Genomic DNA, 17914 nt, shown 5'->3' with positions numbered 1-17914 from the left:
AGATTTGTTTTGCTGATTCTAGAACTTTATGTAATGGAATCATGAAGTAGTCACTCTTGGGTCTGGTTTCTTTTGTTCAACATAATTTTAAAATCCATCCTTGTCAGTGTATGAGTAAGTAGTCAGTTCTTTTCAATTGCTGAGTAGTATTCTGTTTTATGAATATATCCAAGTTTATCTGTCTACCTATTTATGGACTTTTGTGTTGTTTCCAGTTTTGGGTTATTCTGAACGAAATTTCTGTGACTGTATATGTACAAATCATTATATAAACAAGTTTTTATTTCTATTGGGTAAATATTTAAGAGTAGAATTGTTAGTTGGCAGAGTAAGGGTATGTTTAACTTTGTAAGAAACTATAAAATGTTTTCCAAAGTGGTTATTATTATAATAGCAGTGTATGAGCATTCTGGTAGCTCAATTCTTACCAATACTTAGTATTGTTAACCTTCTTAACCTAGTGGATGTGAAATGATATCTTACTTTGATTTTAATTTGCATTTCTCTATTAATTATTGAAGTTGAACATCATTGTATGTGCTAATTGGCCATTCATATATCTTCTATTTTAAGCATCTATTCAAATCTTTACCCATTTAAAAAAGGTGTAATTTATATATATTTCATTTTTACCTTTTGATGGAAACTTCTGAATTTAGACAAATGCATATATTTGAATAATTACCACCAAAATTAAGCTGTAGAATAATTCCATGCTTGTTCTTCCCCATTGATTATTTTCCTTTTGACATCTATTTTTTTCTGCCTATGCCTTAGGTAACCACTGATTCTTTTTCTGACTGTAGTTTTGTCTTTTCCAGAATGTCATATAAATGGGTCATATAGCATGTAGCTCTTTAAATCTGTCTTCTTTCTTTTACTGTAATGCACTTGTGGTTTATGTCTGTTTTGTGTATCAGGAGTTTTGTTTTATTGCAGAAAATATTCCATTATATGAGTATAGTATGGTTTATTCATCCATTCACCATTTGAAGGACATTTGGTAATCTTTTAGAATTATGAGTAAATCTGCCACAATTATTTGTATGTAGTTTTTTGTGTGAATGTATACTTAATTTCTCTTTAGTAAATATCTAGAAATAGAGTTAGTATATCTTACAGAAATGTTTGTTTACATTAAACTATCATTTTCCAAAGTGGATATGCCATTTTGAATTAAAACAGGTAGTATGTAATGATTTCAGATGCTCTATATACTCTTTAGCACTTGGAATAGTGAATTTCTTAGAGTTCTACTAGTACAGTTGGGTGCTTCTGCCTTGTTTTATATTAAGGTGCCATCAGTTTACTCACCATTGCTTTTGGGCTACCAGTACAGATAGCAACACAGTTGTTCATTGTATTCTGTATTATTCAGAAAGATTATTCAAAAATGAATATCCCCTCCCCATGTTTTTGTTGGTGTATTATAGTTGTATATAATGGTGGGATTCTTACATATTCATACACGCATACAATTGTCACAGTATAATTTGGCCAGTATCATTCCCTGTTATCCCCCCCATCCTGACCCTTTGCTTCTTTCCTTTGGTACTCCATTTGTTATATTGATGTATATATCTCATGTTTCTTCCCCCCTCCTCCTTTTTCTAGCTTTCATTTCTTTTATTTTGGATAGTCTTTTTTTTTTAATTAGATGGAATCTATTGCTTCAAATTTATAGATTCTTTTTGCTTTTCCTTTTCTTTCCTCTTCAGTACTGGAAAGCAAACACATGGGCTGGCACAAGCTAGGCAGGTACTTTAGCACTGAGCTATGTCTCCCAACCCCCTTTCCTGTTTCTTTGATGTTTTGGAAATTTTTATTAAAAACCAGAAAATTTGCATGTTACAAAATCAACATACAAAAATCAGTAGCTTTCCTATATACAAACAGTGAATATGCTGAGAAAGAAATCTGGAAAACAATTCCATCTACAATAGCCTCAGAAAAATTATATGTTTAGTTATAAATCTAACCAAAGAGGTGAAAGAACTCTACAGTGAAAATTATAGAAGAAGGAAATTGAATAACTTAGAAGATGAAAAGACCTCCCATGTTCATGGATAGGCAGAATTAATATTGTTAAAATGGTCATACTACTAAAAGTAATATACATATTCAGTGCAATTCTCATCTTCACAGAACTAGAAAAAACAGTCCTAAAATTCCTTTGGAAGCATAAATGACCCAGAATAGGCCAGAGCAATATTAGACCAAAAAGTAATGCTGGAGGCATTGCAATACCTGACTTTAAATTATACTACAGAGCTGTAGTAACAAAAACTGTATAGTACTGGCATAAAAACAGACACATAGATCAATGGTACAGAATAGAAGACAGAGACAAACCCACATACATATAGTCATCTTGTCCTGACAAAGGTTGCCAAAAACATGCACTGGAGAGATGACAGTCTTTTTAACAACCGGTGCTGGGACAACTGGTTATCCATATGTAGAAGAATGAAACTAGACCCTTAACTCTCACCCTGCACAAAAAATCAACTCAAAAGACCTAGGAGTTAGACCAGAAACTATGCAACTCCTAGAAGAAAATGTAGGTCATCACTCTAGCATTTAGGCACGGGGAACAACTTTCTCAATAGGACCCCCAAGGCCCAGGAAATAATGTTAAGAATTAATAAATGGGATGGCATTAAATTAAAAAGCTGCACAGCAAAGAAAACAGTTGAAAATGTGGATAGAGAACCTACAGAATGGGAAAAAATATTTGCTAGCTACTCTTCTGACAGGATTAATAACGATAATACATAAATGACTTAAAACTTCACACCAAAAAAATAAAATCACCCAATTAATAAATGGGCAAATGAATTAAATAGGCACTTCTTGAAAGAAAAAATACAAGTGGTCAGAAATATATGAAAAATGTTCAACATCATTAGCAATTAGGGAAATGCAAATCAAAACTGCACTGAGATTTCATCTCATACCAGTCAGAATGGTAGTCATCAAGAATATAAATAATAAATGCTGGAGAGGTTGTAGAGAAAAAGGAACTTTAACATTGTTGGTAGGACTGTAAATTAGTACAGCCACTATGGAAATCATTGTGGAGTTTCCTCAAAAGGCTGTGTATGGAACCACCATGTGATCCAGCTATATCACTCGTCGGTATTTATCCTGAAGACTTAAAGTCCTCATACTACAGTGATATATGCATTCCCATGTTTATAGCATCATATTTCACTATAGCCAAACTATGTCATCCTAGGTGTCTATCAGGGGATGAATGGATAAAGAAAATGTGTTTAATGTACACCATGGAGTGTTATTCAGGCATAAAGAAAAATGAAATTTTATCATTTCCAGAAATATGGGTGAAACTAGAGACCCGTATGCTATTGTGTATTCTTGTTTAGTGACTTATCTGTACTAATTCTGTTGTATATGTGTGCTCAATGTACTGTCTCTAAATTCATTGCTTGTATTTTCTTCTTTTAAAATACTTTTATGCCTGATTTTTACGTGTTGCCCTTATATCTCTCTTGTCTGAGTGGTTAGTTGATGACTGAGTAAAAGTTATTGTTAAAAAAATATTGGGCCAGTAAAAATATTGGGTCTTTGGATTGTGGAATATTTAAAAATTTTAAGCAGTTTGAAGTTTGTCTCACATTTAGCCAGATCAGCTTGCGAGTGTTCTTTCTGGCATCTTTTGAGAAGAAGCAGCCATGTACATACATACAGCCTTCCTGACCACCAAAGAATTATACTTCACTTAACAAGGCTCTCTGTCTCTTTCCTAGGACCTTCATGTTAAATTTCCAGTTTCTATGCTGGAAATTTTGTTGCCTGCCCCAGCCAGTGTCCCTGGGATAACAGACTGCCCTGACTGTCTATATTCTTGCTTTTGACAACATTGCTAGGCATAATTTTTTTTTTTTCATGGTTCGTCCTTAATAAAGTCATCCCCTCTTGTAAGGCAGAGTAACTGTAGTTCTCATGGCTTGCCATGTCTATGTAAGGTAGAATTTTTTTTTTTTTTTGCCACAAATTGACATTATTGGTAGGGATGCAGTTAGCTCTTAGCTAAAATATCACAGGTCTGGAGCTTTATTAGATTTTCCTTGAATACATGTTCCTCCTTTTATCAATTTTCTGAGACTTTAGTTATTTTTGGCAGTGTTGTCCTATTTTTTCATTACTTTTAGGTCAGAGGATTTATGGAGTTTGTCACAGAAACTTGTTGGTCTCCGTTCAGACATTCTCACATTGCAGCAAGTACACTTCCCTACCTGCAAAACAAAGCCAGTCATTTCATCTTCAATTTTAAAAGTGTTCAAGTGTCTTCATGCTGCTCTCAAAATAAACTTCCCAAATTATAACATGGTCTGGCCTGCTTTCCTATATAGTTTTATCTTATGTAAATATACTCATTTTTATCCTGTATTCTAGACTGTATCCAGTCAGTAGCCTCAATTTAAGGAGCACTTTGCTTTCTGTTCCTTAAAAGTCCAGCTCTGACTAATGTCATTAGTATTGACTTTTCATCCTGAGGAATATAGGTTTGGCTTTCTAGTCCCCATTTGTTAACCATGACTTTGAGGAATACACTTTTTTTAAAAAAAATTTTTCTTATATGAAATGTGATGATGAGTAATAGTCCATAAGGTTGTAAGGCTTAATTGAGGAAATATATGTAAAGCTATTATATTAGCACAGTACCTTGTATCTGGAAGGTATTTTTGTTCCCCACTTGATGTTCTCCTCCCAGCCTTTTTGAATAAGCAGCTTATATGAAATAGTAGAGATTGCAGTGTGCTTAAGTAAAATCAATCCATTATCACCAGGCTATCAATTATTTCAAAGTTAAACCTGTATTTCACTCTGTGCTCTAACACATTTTAGAAACTCATTACTCCTAGTTCATAGCACCCTCTTATCTTTTTTGGAAATAATACTTTTTAAAAATTTAAAAATTTGTTTTAATTAGTTATACATGATAGTGAATGCATTTATGCACTTTGATATACATAGATGGGATATAATTTCTCATTTTTCTGAGTATACATGTTGCAGAATCATATTGGTCATGCAATCACATATATACATACAATAATAATGTCTGTTTCATTCTACTGGAAATACACTTTAAAGTATTACAGAGTGTTTCCTTTATATCAAAGAAGAAATTGTTTCTTCCCTGTATTGAGACTGTTAAACTCTTTAATTTTTTATTTTGAAAAAAATTTTAATTTTGTACACAAAAAAGAAAGTAAATCAGTGAATTCCTGTAGATAACAATTATAGACAATTAGCGCATTTAAACATTTAACATTAATATAGTAGTACTGTATGATTTGATATTCCGCCAATTTTGTCTTTTCCCCCAATGTCCTTAGAATTTTCCCCCACCTTATTAGTCCATGTTGGCTTGATGTGCACTTCATATAGTTACCATATTTCTTTATTCTACTCCAGTCTGTATTGTTTCCTCAGCCTTTGATTTTCATGGTATTGTTTTGTAGAATACACCTTGAGTATTTTCCTCATAATTTTATTTATATGATGTACTTTTAGGCAGCAACAATAGGTAAGAGATTTATATAAGATTCCATGTTCTTGTCAGTGTATCACATTAAAAGATTTATGATGCTGTTTTAATCTCCATTGGTGGTGTTAATGTAGATAACCTTTTTTATAATCTCCATTGGTGGTGTTATGTCAATGTAGATAACCTTTTTATGTTAGTATACCAGGTTTGTCTAAAGGTATCATTTTCTCCTTTGTTATTAATAAGTAACCTGTGGGGAGACACATTGAGATAGTATGAATATTCTTTATCCTCTTAAATTTTGATCCAGTGGGTTTTTTTTTTTTTTTTTTTGCAAACTTTGATGATGCTTGTCTGAAACGGATATTACTGTGGTAGTTACAAAAAGGTTACTAACATTAAAAAAAATTCTTGAGGTTTTAGGTTTACTATTCTCTGGAGAGCTTTCTTTATCTAGTAGTGTTAATTACAGAATATTTTGTTGTTATTTGTTTATATCATGGTTTTAATTGTTTTATTACCTTTAGGTTCATGTACTGGACAGACTGGGGAGAAGTGCCAAAGATAGAACGTGCTGGAATGGATGGCTCAAATCGTTTCATTATAATAAACACTGAAATTTACTGGCCAAATGGACTGACTTTGGATTATGAGGAACAGAAGCTTTATTGGGCAGATGCAAAACTTAATTTCATCCACAAATCAGATCTGGATGGAACAAATAGGTAAGATTATTATATTAGGCTTTTTTTTTTTTAAATGTAAGAAAACTCCATGTTGGCTTGATATATAGTAACCAAAGTATAAAGCCTACTTTTCTTAAGAAATTAGTATATTTTTGGCTAAGTGTTGGGGAGGAAGAATAGACTTTTAGTTTTTTAAAAAGTAATTACAGCTGGGTGTGGTGGTGTATGCCTGTTATCCCAGCGGTTTGGGAGGCTGAGATAGGGGGATTTCGAGTTCAAAGCCAGTCTCAGCAAAAAGCAAGGCGCTAAGCAACTCAGTGAGACCCTATTTCTAAATAAATACAAAAAGGGCTGGGGATGTGGTTCAGTGGTTAAGTGCCCCAGGTTCAATCCCTAAAACTCACCCAAAAAAGTAATTGCATTTGCCATTCAAAGATTATATTTTTTTCCTTCCTCGCTGTGAATTGACTTAGAAGTGGTTTTCAACCGGGGATAGTAGTATCTCTACTCCATCCCAGGATATTTGGAAGTGGTGAAGAATTTTGGTTAACCCACTGCCTTGGCGTGTTAGCAGCATTTTAGTTCTTGGAGAACTAGGGTTGCTGAACATACTGCAATGTGCTGGACATAAACGCAACAAAGAATTGTTTACTTAAAATTAGCAGTAGATTCTTCAAGTACTATTTATGGAAGTTTGCTTGACAAGTCTCAATATGAGAACAGGGTGTCTTAAGTTTGTTTTCGTTACTGTAACAAGAATACCTGAGGGCTGGGGATGTGGCTCAAGCGGTAGCGCGCTCACCTGGCTCGTGTGGGGCCGGGGTTCGATCCTCAGCACCACATACAAAAACAAACAAACAAACAAAAAAAAAAAACCTAAAGAAAACTAAAAAATAAGCATTAAAAAATTCTCTCTCTGTCTCTCTTAAAAAAAAAAAAGAATATCTGAGACTGGGTAATTTATGAAGAAAAGAGGTTTATGTCAGGCACGATGATGCATGCCTATATTCTCAGCTACTTGGGAGGCTAAGGCAGGAGGATCACAAATTCAAGGGCAGCCTATCTCAAAAAGGATTGGGCATGTACTAAGTGGCAGAGCACTTGCCTAGCAAAATTAAAGTTGTGGATTTAAAGGCCCAGTACACCCCCCCACCCCCTATCCCCCAAAGTTTATATTTGCTCATGGTTCTGAAGACTGAGAAGTTCAAGATTAGACAGTCATATCTGGTGAGCACTTCATGCTATAACATGTCAGGAAAAGCAGAAGATCAAGTAGGCATGTACCGCAGAGGTGAAGGTCCAAAGGGAGCACAGATGGCTTTATAACAACCTGTTCTTATGATAACTGATCCATTCTGGGAACTATAAATCTCTTCTTAAAGAGCCTCCAGTGATTCAAACACTTCTTAAAGCCTCACCCTCTTGATACTGTTACTTTGCCAGTTAAATTTCATCTGAATTTGGGTGGGGACAAACCACATCCAAACTGCAGGCATTAACCAACTTTTTCTGTGAGGGTCTTATGATCCCTGGTTTAGCTTATTGTGCTACCCATAGTTTGAGAGGACCTATAGGTAATGCATAAGGGAATAGGTGTGGCTATGTCCCAGTAAAGCTGTAGTTATAAAATGGATAGTAAGCCTCTGGGCTGAAGTTCAGTGACCCCTGGATTAAGAGAAAGACCTACTGCATGCATCATATATTCCAGTTATCCCTAGGAAGACAAAGTCTGTAATACAGATACATGGAATTTCTTCTTAGATCACATTTAGGTTTTAATGACATTTTATATTTACTTTCTTGTGTTTGATCATGTGAGTTTTTGATGGTCTTTCTAACATTCTATCAGAGGTGAGTCTGAGGTAGTTGAAGGATTATTCAAACTGTAAACTTTTGTAAATTCTCTGAGTTATGAAAAGTTTAAAAACTTTAATCAAATTAGTCTTTTGTTATCATGGAGTTTTTTTGGCTCGTTTCAAAAAAGTGAAATAACCTATAGCCCGATGATTTAAAGAACTAAAAATAAATGTTAAAAAGTACATTTATGATGTTGCTCAGTGGTTAAGCAACCTTGAGTTAACTCTCTGGTACCCCCCAAACAAACAAACAAACAAACCCCCCAAAACCAACATTTATGAGGGCTGGGGTTGTGGCTCAGTGGTAGAGTGCTTGCCTAGCATGTGTGAAACACTGGATTTGATCCTCAGCACCACATAAAAAAATAAACAAACAAAAATAAAGGTATTATATCTAAAACTTAAAAAAAAAAAGAGTGCAGGTTGTTATAAAGCCTGTGCTTTCTTTGGGCCTTCATTTATGATTAATTAATTAAGCAGTTGTGTTTCAACTTCAAATTTGGTCATAAGAGATTCTAGGAAGAGGGATATTACTTTGTCGTCATCGTTGTTGCTGCTGCTTTTATTTTTAAAGGAAGATTGACATACTAGGTACAAAACCATATTTATAAAAATGACTATAAAACTAGTGTCAGGCATTAGAAATACAAACAGATAAGGAAGGTCAAGCCATCAACAGCCACAAGACCTCCATGGTATCATTCTCTGCAGGAGCGAGCAAATAGAATTAATAGGGTATCTCATAGGACTTGGAAGTGGGGGAATGTCAAAACAGCTTCAACTATTTGCTGGATGATGTGGTGACCTATTTTTAAAAGTGGTAATTTATAAAGAAAATTTATAAAGAAATGGAAAGGTATGTGGTTTTCCAGTGTAATATCAGGCACGTGTAGTATGTTCATGGTAAGAACAAAAGAATCTAGTATGGCCTGCTCCAGTGAACTCTCAAAATGTGTGTGGCAGACCTCTCATCCAGAGCAGGGTACCACAATGAGCAAAAATCAACAATGCTTATTTTCTAAAGAACTCCTAGCTTTTTTGTCACTGACTAAAATACTTGAGAAGAACAACTTAGAGGAGGAAAAGTTAATTTGGGGCTTTTGGTTTCAGAAGTTTCAGTCCATAGATAGCAGTCTCCATTGCTCTGGGCCCAAGATGAGGTAGCATAACATGGTGAAAGAACTAAGTGAAGGAAAGCTGCTCAGCTAATGGTGGAGTCAGGAAGTAGAGAGAGAGCGAGGGAAGGAGAGTGACAGACAAACGAAACAGGCAGACTGAGTTGGAGGAAAGGGGAAGAGGACACAGGAAAGATATACGCTTCTAGGGCATAACCTAAGTGACCACCTCCTCTACCTACGCCCCATCTGCCTACGGTTTCCAACCCAACAGTCCATTAAAACTAGGATGGACTAATTAGGTTACAGCTCTCATAATTCAGTCATTTCACCTCTGAATATTCTTGCATTAACAGGAGCTTTCGGGGATGCCCTATCCAAACTATAACACCAAGCTATCATATTTTTTGGTTTTCCTATATTTTTTATTGGTACATTATACATAATGGTAAGATTCGTTGTTACATATTTGTACATGCACAATATTTTGGCCAATATTATTCCCCTTTTCCTCCCTTTCCCTGACCCTGGGGCCTTTACTGATTTCCCTTCGATTTTCATGGGATGTCTCCCACCTTCCCTTTCCATTTTCCTCTCTAGTTTCCACATTAAAAAAAAAAAAAAGATCCTTGACTTTCTGAGTTCGGCTTATTTTGCTTAACATAATGTTCTCAAGTTCCATCAATTTTTCATTCATTATGTCTAAATAAAACTCCATTGTACATAGATACCACATTTTCTTTATCCATTCATCTGTTGATGGACCTAGGCTGGTTTCATAGTTTGGCTGTTATGAATTGTGCTTCTATAAACATGCATATGTATGTATAACTGTAGTATGATGACTTTAATTCTTTAGGACAAATACTGAGGAGTAGTATATCAAGCTATAATATTTTTGATTATTATGTGAGAAAACAGGAATAGATTTTATGCAGTTAGGAAAACCACCTTAAATACCACTTTCTTCTGAAAGTTCAGGAAAACTAATTGTTCACAGTTATGAGAATGAAATAAATATCAGGATAAAGTCTCATTAAAAGTTACTGCAAAGGAAAAAAGAGCGAGGAACAGAATATAGCCCAGTTGGTAGAGTGCTTGCCTCTCATGCAAAAGGCCCTAGGTTCAATCCCTAGCTACACACACACACACACACACACACACACACACGCACGCACGCACACAACACCCCCCCCCCAAAAAAAAAAAAAAAAACCATTCAACTGTAGATTCACCTGTCTCACATTTGCCGGGTTCAGTGGCGCTCACCTGTAATTCAGTGGCTTGGGAGGCTGAGGCAGGAAGATCATGAGTTCAAAGCCAGCCTCAGCAATGGCGAGGCACTAAGAGCTCAGTGAGACCCTGTCTCTAAATAAAATACAAAATAGGGTTGGGGATGTGGCTCAGTGGTCGAGTGCCCCTGAGTTCAATCCCCAGTACCAAAACAAAACACCCCCCACCCCAACCCCTAGAAAAACATGACCTTGGGGCTGGGGTTGTGGCTCAGCAATAGAGCGCTTGCCTAGCATGTTTGAGGCAGTGGGTTCTATCCTGAGCACCACATACATACATACATACATGATATTGTGTCCATCTACAACTTAAAAAAAATAAAAAAGGAAGACATAACCTTAAAAGAGATTCAACTTTTCTTCCAAAATGTGAGTTTTATCATCTCCTTTCTCAGCTTTTCTGATTTTATGTTCTTCCATATGTGTTTCTGGTTTCTCACCAACTTTTGGCATATTTTATTTTTTTATTCCCATATTTTTATTGGTACATTACAATTGTATATAATAAGAAGACTTGTTATATATTCATACATGCAAACAATATAATAATATAATTTGGTCATTATGGTTCCCCAGTATCTCCTCTGGTCTCCCTTCTACTTAATGAGATACTTTCCCTTTTTTTCTCTGTAGCTTTCATACATGAGAGACAACACATGACCCTTGACTTTCTCAGTTTGGCTTATTTTGTTTAACATAATGCTTTCAATTTTTATCCGTTTTCCTGCTAATGACATAATGTGTTCTTCTTTATGGATGAATAGAACTTCATTGTGTATGATATTAAAAAAAAAAATAAGGGCTAGGGTTGTGGCTCAGTGGTAGTGTGGAGAGCTACCCGTTGCCCTTGGGCTGAGCTTTCAGGGCTTCCCCCTACCCCACCCCACCCCCGTCCCTCTGGAGCGATGGGGGTACCTGTCTAGCACACCTGGGAAAGCTGTACAAAGCAAGTGGCCTTTACCTTCGCTCAGCAAAGGAACCTGCTTCAAGATGGACAACCCTCTGAAACCTGATTCCCTTTGCCTTATTTGGTGAAGAACATTCCATCCGACCTCCTTTTCTGTGTCCCTCTTATAAAAATAAAGAGAATCCAGGTGCATGCTCTCTTGCACTGGAGCTGACTCTTGGGGTCACTGAGCCGAGCTATCCTGCCTTAGAAATTTATGTTCATGTACTGCGAGGTTTCTTCGCCGTTTTCTTAGTTATTGATACAGCCAGCTCCTTTGAACCCAGTTCATACCACCGTCCAGCCAGCTGGTGATAGGGATAGAGTGCTGGCCTGGCACGCATGAGGTACTGGGTTCTATCCTTGGCAACACACAAAAAAATAAAATAAAAATTATTGTGTCCACCTACAACTAAAAAACAAATATTAAAAAAAATGAAATCAAAGCTCCATTGTATAAATATTTCACATTTTCTTTATTCATCCATCCACTGATAGCTAACTATACTGGTTCCATAATTTGGCTATTGTGAATTGTGATGTCATAAACAGGGTATTCATGTATTGCTATAGTATGCTGACTTTAATTCTTCAGGATAAATATGGAGAAGTGGTATATAGTTGGGTCATATGATGGTTCCATTCTTAGTCTTTTGTGGAACCTCCATACTAATCTCTGTAGTGGTACTGATTTATAATCCCACCAACACTGTGAAAGTGTTCCCTTTGCCCCACATCCTCTTCAACATTTACTACTGTTTGTATTCTTCATGACTCCTATTCTAACAGGAGTGAGATGATATCTCAGTGTAGTTTTGATTTGCATTTCCTTAATTGCTAAAAATGTTGAATTTTTTTTCATATATTTGTTGGCCATTTGCATTTCTTCTTTTGAGAAATGTTTGCTTCGTTCATTTGCCCATTTATTGATTGGGTTACTACTTGTTCTTTTGGTGGTAAACTTGAGGTTTTTAAGTATTCTGTTATTAATCCTGTCAGAAGAATAGTTAGTTAGCAAAAGCTTTTCTGCTATTCTTTAGGATCTCTCTTCATATTCTTGTTACTTCTTTTGCTGTGCAGAATCTTTTTAATTTGATGTCATCCCATTTTTTTATTCTTGGTGGTATTTGCTGAACTTTAGGAGTCCTGTTGAGGAAGTTGTTGCCTGTGCCTATATGCTGGAGTGTTTGCCCCACATCTTCTTCTAGGAGTTGCAAAATTTCTGGTCTAATTCTTAGGCCTTTGATTCATTTTGGATTGAATCAAAGATGAGAGATAGGGAGCTGGTCTCATTCTTCATATTGATAACCAGTTTTCCCAATACCATTTGTTAAAAAGGCTGTCTATCCTTCAGCATTTTTTTGGGGGGGGCACCTTTGTCAAGGATTAGATGACTTTATTTATCTCTGTGTGTTTATCTCTGTGTCTTCTATTCTGTTCCATTTGTCTATGTGTTTGTTTTTATGTAAGTACCATGCAGTTTTTGTTGTTATAACTCTGTAGTATAATTTGAAGCCAGGTATTATAATGCCTTCAGCATTGCTTTATTGGCATAGAATTTCTTTGGCCTTTCTGAATCTTTGGTTCTTCCACATGAGTACTGTTTTTTTCTAGTTTTATGAAGAATGTCACTGGTAATTTGCCTCAGTCTGGCTGGGCACAGAATCACGAGCCACTCAAGCAGGAACAAAACTTTATTTGTACGAGCCGGCAAGCCAAAACCGGTCCACCCATGTGCGCGTCTACCGGAACGGGGGGAGGGGCGACCTCCCCCGGAATTCCCTCCTACTATCCTTCCCCAACCAATGGGAACTCTCCAGGAGTCCCGTAACATGAGTCCCGTAGCAGGCCAAGGTGAACAGCAGGAGTCCAATTTCCATATGAATGTAAATCTTAACATAATCATATCATCTCAATGGCTAGCTGGCGTCACCTTACAACCGAAAGTGCCATGCATCATATTATTTGCTTGTGGCTCCTAGCATCTGCCCCCTTCTGTTTAATTAAGCAACAGGCAATGTGGCTAGGGACCGTGCCTGTTAGGTATGTCCAATTCAACATATGGTTCTTACCCGTCATCGGAAAACTGACCTCTAGGCGTCAGCCTCCTGTCGTAGGTTGATACCACTGCAACTGAATCATACCCGTCACTGACTACCGGTCCAGTATATAGCCATACCTGTGGATGGGCCTATGCATCAGTGGGGGGGCGAGGTTCTTTGCCTCACCTCTGTTGGCCCCCAAATTTAGACCATCACTAGTAGAAGGGAGGAGGATACAGAAATGCCACGACATCAAGTCAATAGACGGCTCTTTAGGAAAAATTGCATCACTGGTGACACTACAGCAAAGATACGCCAGCACTACCATAATTTGCTGCATCAACAGATAGAGCACAATGCATACAAGTGATATATAGTCCAAGCAAGTTTTGTAAACAGTTCAAAGTGGAGGAATCTATCAATATGTCCATTTCCTCCCAAAATAAATTGACTCAGTGATTGAGCATTATTTGTTGAGTTATTATTCATTGATGCATCAGTTTATACAGTTTATTGTGATAATTATTGAAGAAGTTGTAGTTTGGTTTCATCTTTGTCTTCACTGGCACTGGGATGAAAATAGGGATTGACAATGATGTTAAGAAAAGAGAAAAAAAATGTAACATTTCAACAGGTATTAAGAAAACAATTTTTAGAACAATTTACATTATCCTGAACAGAATTATTAAATATAATGAAAAGGAAAGGTGAAAGTAAACAAACAGATCTGTTAACCTGCTTATTTGTACACATATTAAAACAGTCTTCAACAGCTGTTTACCCAAATTAAATTAAACCATTAAAATCACATGAATAATAAAAAAAATTTGGGATCCATATTTTTATGAGCGCTCCTCATATATGATATATGGACATACGCACATACAGACATACAACACAAAACAGAAATGTGCACACGTAACATACAACATATAAGACAATAGTAAAGGCCTTGTAGATTACCTAGGTGAAATCTCCATTGGAATGTTTAAAAACTCCATAGTCAAAAAATAAAACTGATCAGAAAATCATTAATTTATGTCTGTATGAGCTCAAAATTAAAATGGAACTTTATGATGTGGGAAAAGCAATAATAAAATAGATATTGAAAAAAGCATCCTGGTTGATCACTGTCGAAGATGTAAGAATAGCCAAGCTGGAGTTCTGGATATCAGCTGTTATGGATTTGAGTCAAATCATCTTTTTCTGTAGAAATTGTTTTGGTTAATCTCTCTGGAATCCAAATTGGCTGCTGTTCCTCCTGTGGAAAAACACAGACAGAGCCCTGACTCCAGACTATCACTGGATCCGGACCTTTCCATTGTCCTGTTAGAATATCTTTCCAGAGTACCTTAGGCTTATGTACATTTTTTGGATACAAATGTCTTTCCGCAGCACTAAGTCCCGATGAATCCAAATTTAAAAAGTTTAGAGTAAAAAGGGTTATTTTAAGTTTATCTTTGGGGGATATATACCCCTTTCCAATTCCCTCCTTTTGTTTTAATAAGTACATTTTAATAGTTTGATGAGCTCTTTCAACTATGCCTTGTCCTTGTGGATTGTATGGAATTCCTGTTATGTGAGTAATGCCAAATGAAGAGCAAAATTGTTTAAAAGAGGTGGAAGTATAACCAGGACCATTGTCCGTTTTTAACTGTTTTGAAACGCCCACAGTGGCAAAATTTTGTAAGCAATGAGCTATGACATCTTTAGTTTTTTCTCCGGCATGAAGGGAGCCCATCAAAAATCCAGAAGAAGTATCAACTGTAACATGTAAATATTTTAATTTTCCAAATTCTGGCAAGTGTGTGACGTCCATCTGCCAAATATGGTTAGGTATCAGTCCTCTAAGATTGACTCCAAGATTAACTTGTGGTAAAAATGTCACACAATTTTGACATTGTTTTATTATATGTCTGGCGTGTTCTTTAGTTATTTTAAAACGCTTTTGTAAAGTATTAGCATTGACATGGAACCTTTTATGAAAATTTATAGCTTCTTCTATTGTGGAGAAAATATGTATGTCATGTGTAGATTTATCTGCTAGTTCATTGCCCATACTAAGGGCTCCAGGCAATCCTGTATGTGCCCTGATATGTCCTATAAAGAATGGATCTTTTCGGTCCCAGATTAGACTTTGTATAGCGGAAAACAAAGAGAAAACAGTAGAAGAAGGTGAAATCCTACCAGCATCTTCAAGGGATACTATAGCATTAACTACATACTGACTATCAGAAAATAAATTAAATACAGAATCTTTAAACATCATAAAAGCTTGTAATACTGCATTAAGCTCTACCTTTTGAGCTGATTGTTTGGGTACTAAAAATGTAAAAGTTTGATCAGGAGTAACTACTGCTGCTGTACCATTGTTTGACCCATCAGTGAATATATTTGGAGCATTTATGATAGGGGTTTTTCTTGTCATTTTTGGAAAAACTACAGGATGCTTAGACCAAAAAGACAACAAAGGATTAGATGGTAAGTGATTATCAAATGAAACACTAGTTTTACACATGATTATTGCCCAAGTATTTAACTCATTAGCTAACTCATCAATTTGATCCATAGTATATGGAGTAATAATTTTATTGGGAGAAATCCCAAACACTCCCTTTGCTGCTTTTATTCCTTTGAGTATTAATTGTCCTACAGCCTCAGGATATCTAGTAAGAATAGTGTTAGGAGAATAAGATAAATGTATCCACAATAATGGACCTTCTTGCCAAAATACTCCTGTAGGAATATTTTTTGTTGGTAGTACAATAAATAATAAAGGCAAACTTATATCAATTCTATCCAAATGCATATTTTCCATATATGTTTCAATGATTTTTTTTTTTAAGAGAGAGTGAGAGAGAGGGGGATAGAGAGAGAATTTTAACATTTACTTATTTATTTTTCTTAGTTCTTGGCGGACACAACATCTTCGTTGGTATGTGGTGCTGAGGATCGAACCCGGGCCGCACGCATGCCAGGCGAGCGCGCTACCGCTTGAGCCACATCCCCAGCCCCAATGTTTCAATGATTTTTAATGCTTTTCTTGCTTCAGGCGTTAACATGCGGGGTGAATTTGGATCTGATGGACCTTTTAGAATATCAAATAAAGGTCCCAACTCTCCTGTTGGTATGCCTAGATAAGGCCTTATCCAATTTATGTCTCCCAATAACTTTTGAAAGTCATTAAGTGATTTGAGTTGATCTACTCGTATTTGAATTTTTGGTGGACGGACCATGGTTGAGGATAATAGAACTCCTAAATAATTAATTGGAAGATTTAATTGTACTTTCTATTGCTATCTCTAGATTATAATTTTTCAATAAGTTTGTAAGTGTGGCATAACATTCTAGTAATGTGTTTTTATCTTTATGTGCCAATAACACATCATCCATATAGTGAAATATTTGTAGTTCAGGATTTTGGTTTCTAAGTGGCTGGATTGCTTTATTAACATAAATTTGACACATAGTTGGGCGGTTAGCCATCCCTTGAGGGAGTACTTTCCATTCATATCTCTGATCAGGACCTTCATGATTCAGTGCAGGGATAGTAAATGCAAAATGTGGACTACCCTCGGGATGAATTGGAATTGAAAAGAAACAATCTTTAATATCTATAGCTAAAACATGCCAGGTTTTTGGTAAAGCAGACAATTGGGGAATCCCTGATTGCGCAGGTCCCATAATAACCATCTCATTATTAATGGCTCTTAAATCTTGTAATAATCTCCATTTACCAGATTTCTTTTTAATGACAAAAATGGGAGTATTATGGGGGGATACGGAAGGTTGTATATGTCCTTCCGCTAATTGTTGTCTGACCAAGTCATGGGCTACTTGTATCTTTTCTTTAGTCAGGGGCCACTGAGGAACCCACACTGGTCTTTCTGATTTCCAAGTAATTTTGATTGTCTCAGTGGCCCTTTCTGAAAACCCAATCCATGTCTATTTATTTCTGATCTATTTGAATAGGTGCTGTCATACCTTGTTCTTGTTCTCTTAATCTTTTTTCTTTCCTAAAGCCTTATTTAGCCCTAGTACTGGGCGCGTTAGGATTGATGTTATTTGTTAATGTCAATCCTAATTGATCTAGGACATCTCGTCCCCATAAATTTACGGGAAGATGATCCAATACATAGGGCTGTATAGTTCCTTCACATCCTTTAGGATCCCTCCAATCTAATACCATAGCACCTCTATGGGGATTTGTTGCCACTCCTAGGCCTCGAAGCATTTGAGTGGCTTGTTGTAATGGCCAATGTTTTGGCCATTCTTGACGACATATGATGCTGAGGTCAGCACCTGTGTCCAGCAGCCCATTAAAGTTATGTCCTTGAATATTTAATTTTAGCATTGGGCGAGAATCTAAATTTAAAGACAGCATAGCCCAATCTACACCTGTGGAGCCTAATCCCTTGGAACCTCTTTCTACATTACAACTGGAAAATTTATCATGCAG

General features: G+C 36.2%; 1 protein-coding gene across 1 annotated transcript in view; it reads left to right on the top strand.

Annotated features, from left to right (window-relative positions):
- Window positions 1-17914, top strand: part of LRP6 (LDL receptor related protein 6) — a 186384-nt gene that overhangs the window by 56693 nt on the left and 111777 nt on the right. Inside the window, exon 3 of the mRNA XM_081311482.1 lies at window positions 6046-6243. Coding sequence (XP_081167608.1) covers window positions 6046-6243 — 198 coding nt within the window. The remainder of the gene's footprint in view (window positions 1-6045; window positions 6244-17914) is intronic.

The sequence above is a fragment of the Spermophilus citellus genome (genome assembly GCF_964194105.1).
Source record: "Spermophilus citellus genome assembly, chromosome: 10".
Lineage (NCBI taxonomy): Eukaryota > Metazoa > Chordata > Mammalia > Rodentia > Sciuridae > Spermophilus > Spermophilus citellus.
This window is presented reverse-complemented; position numbering and strand designations above follow the sequence as displayed.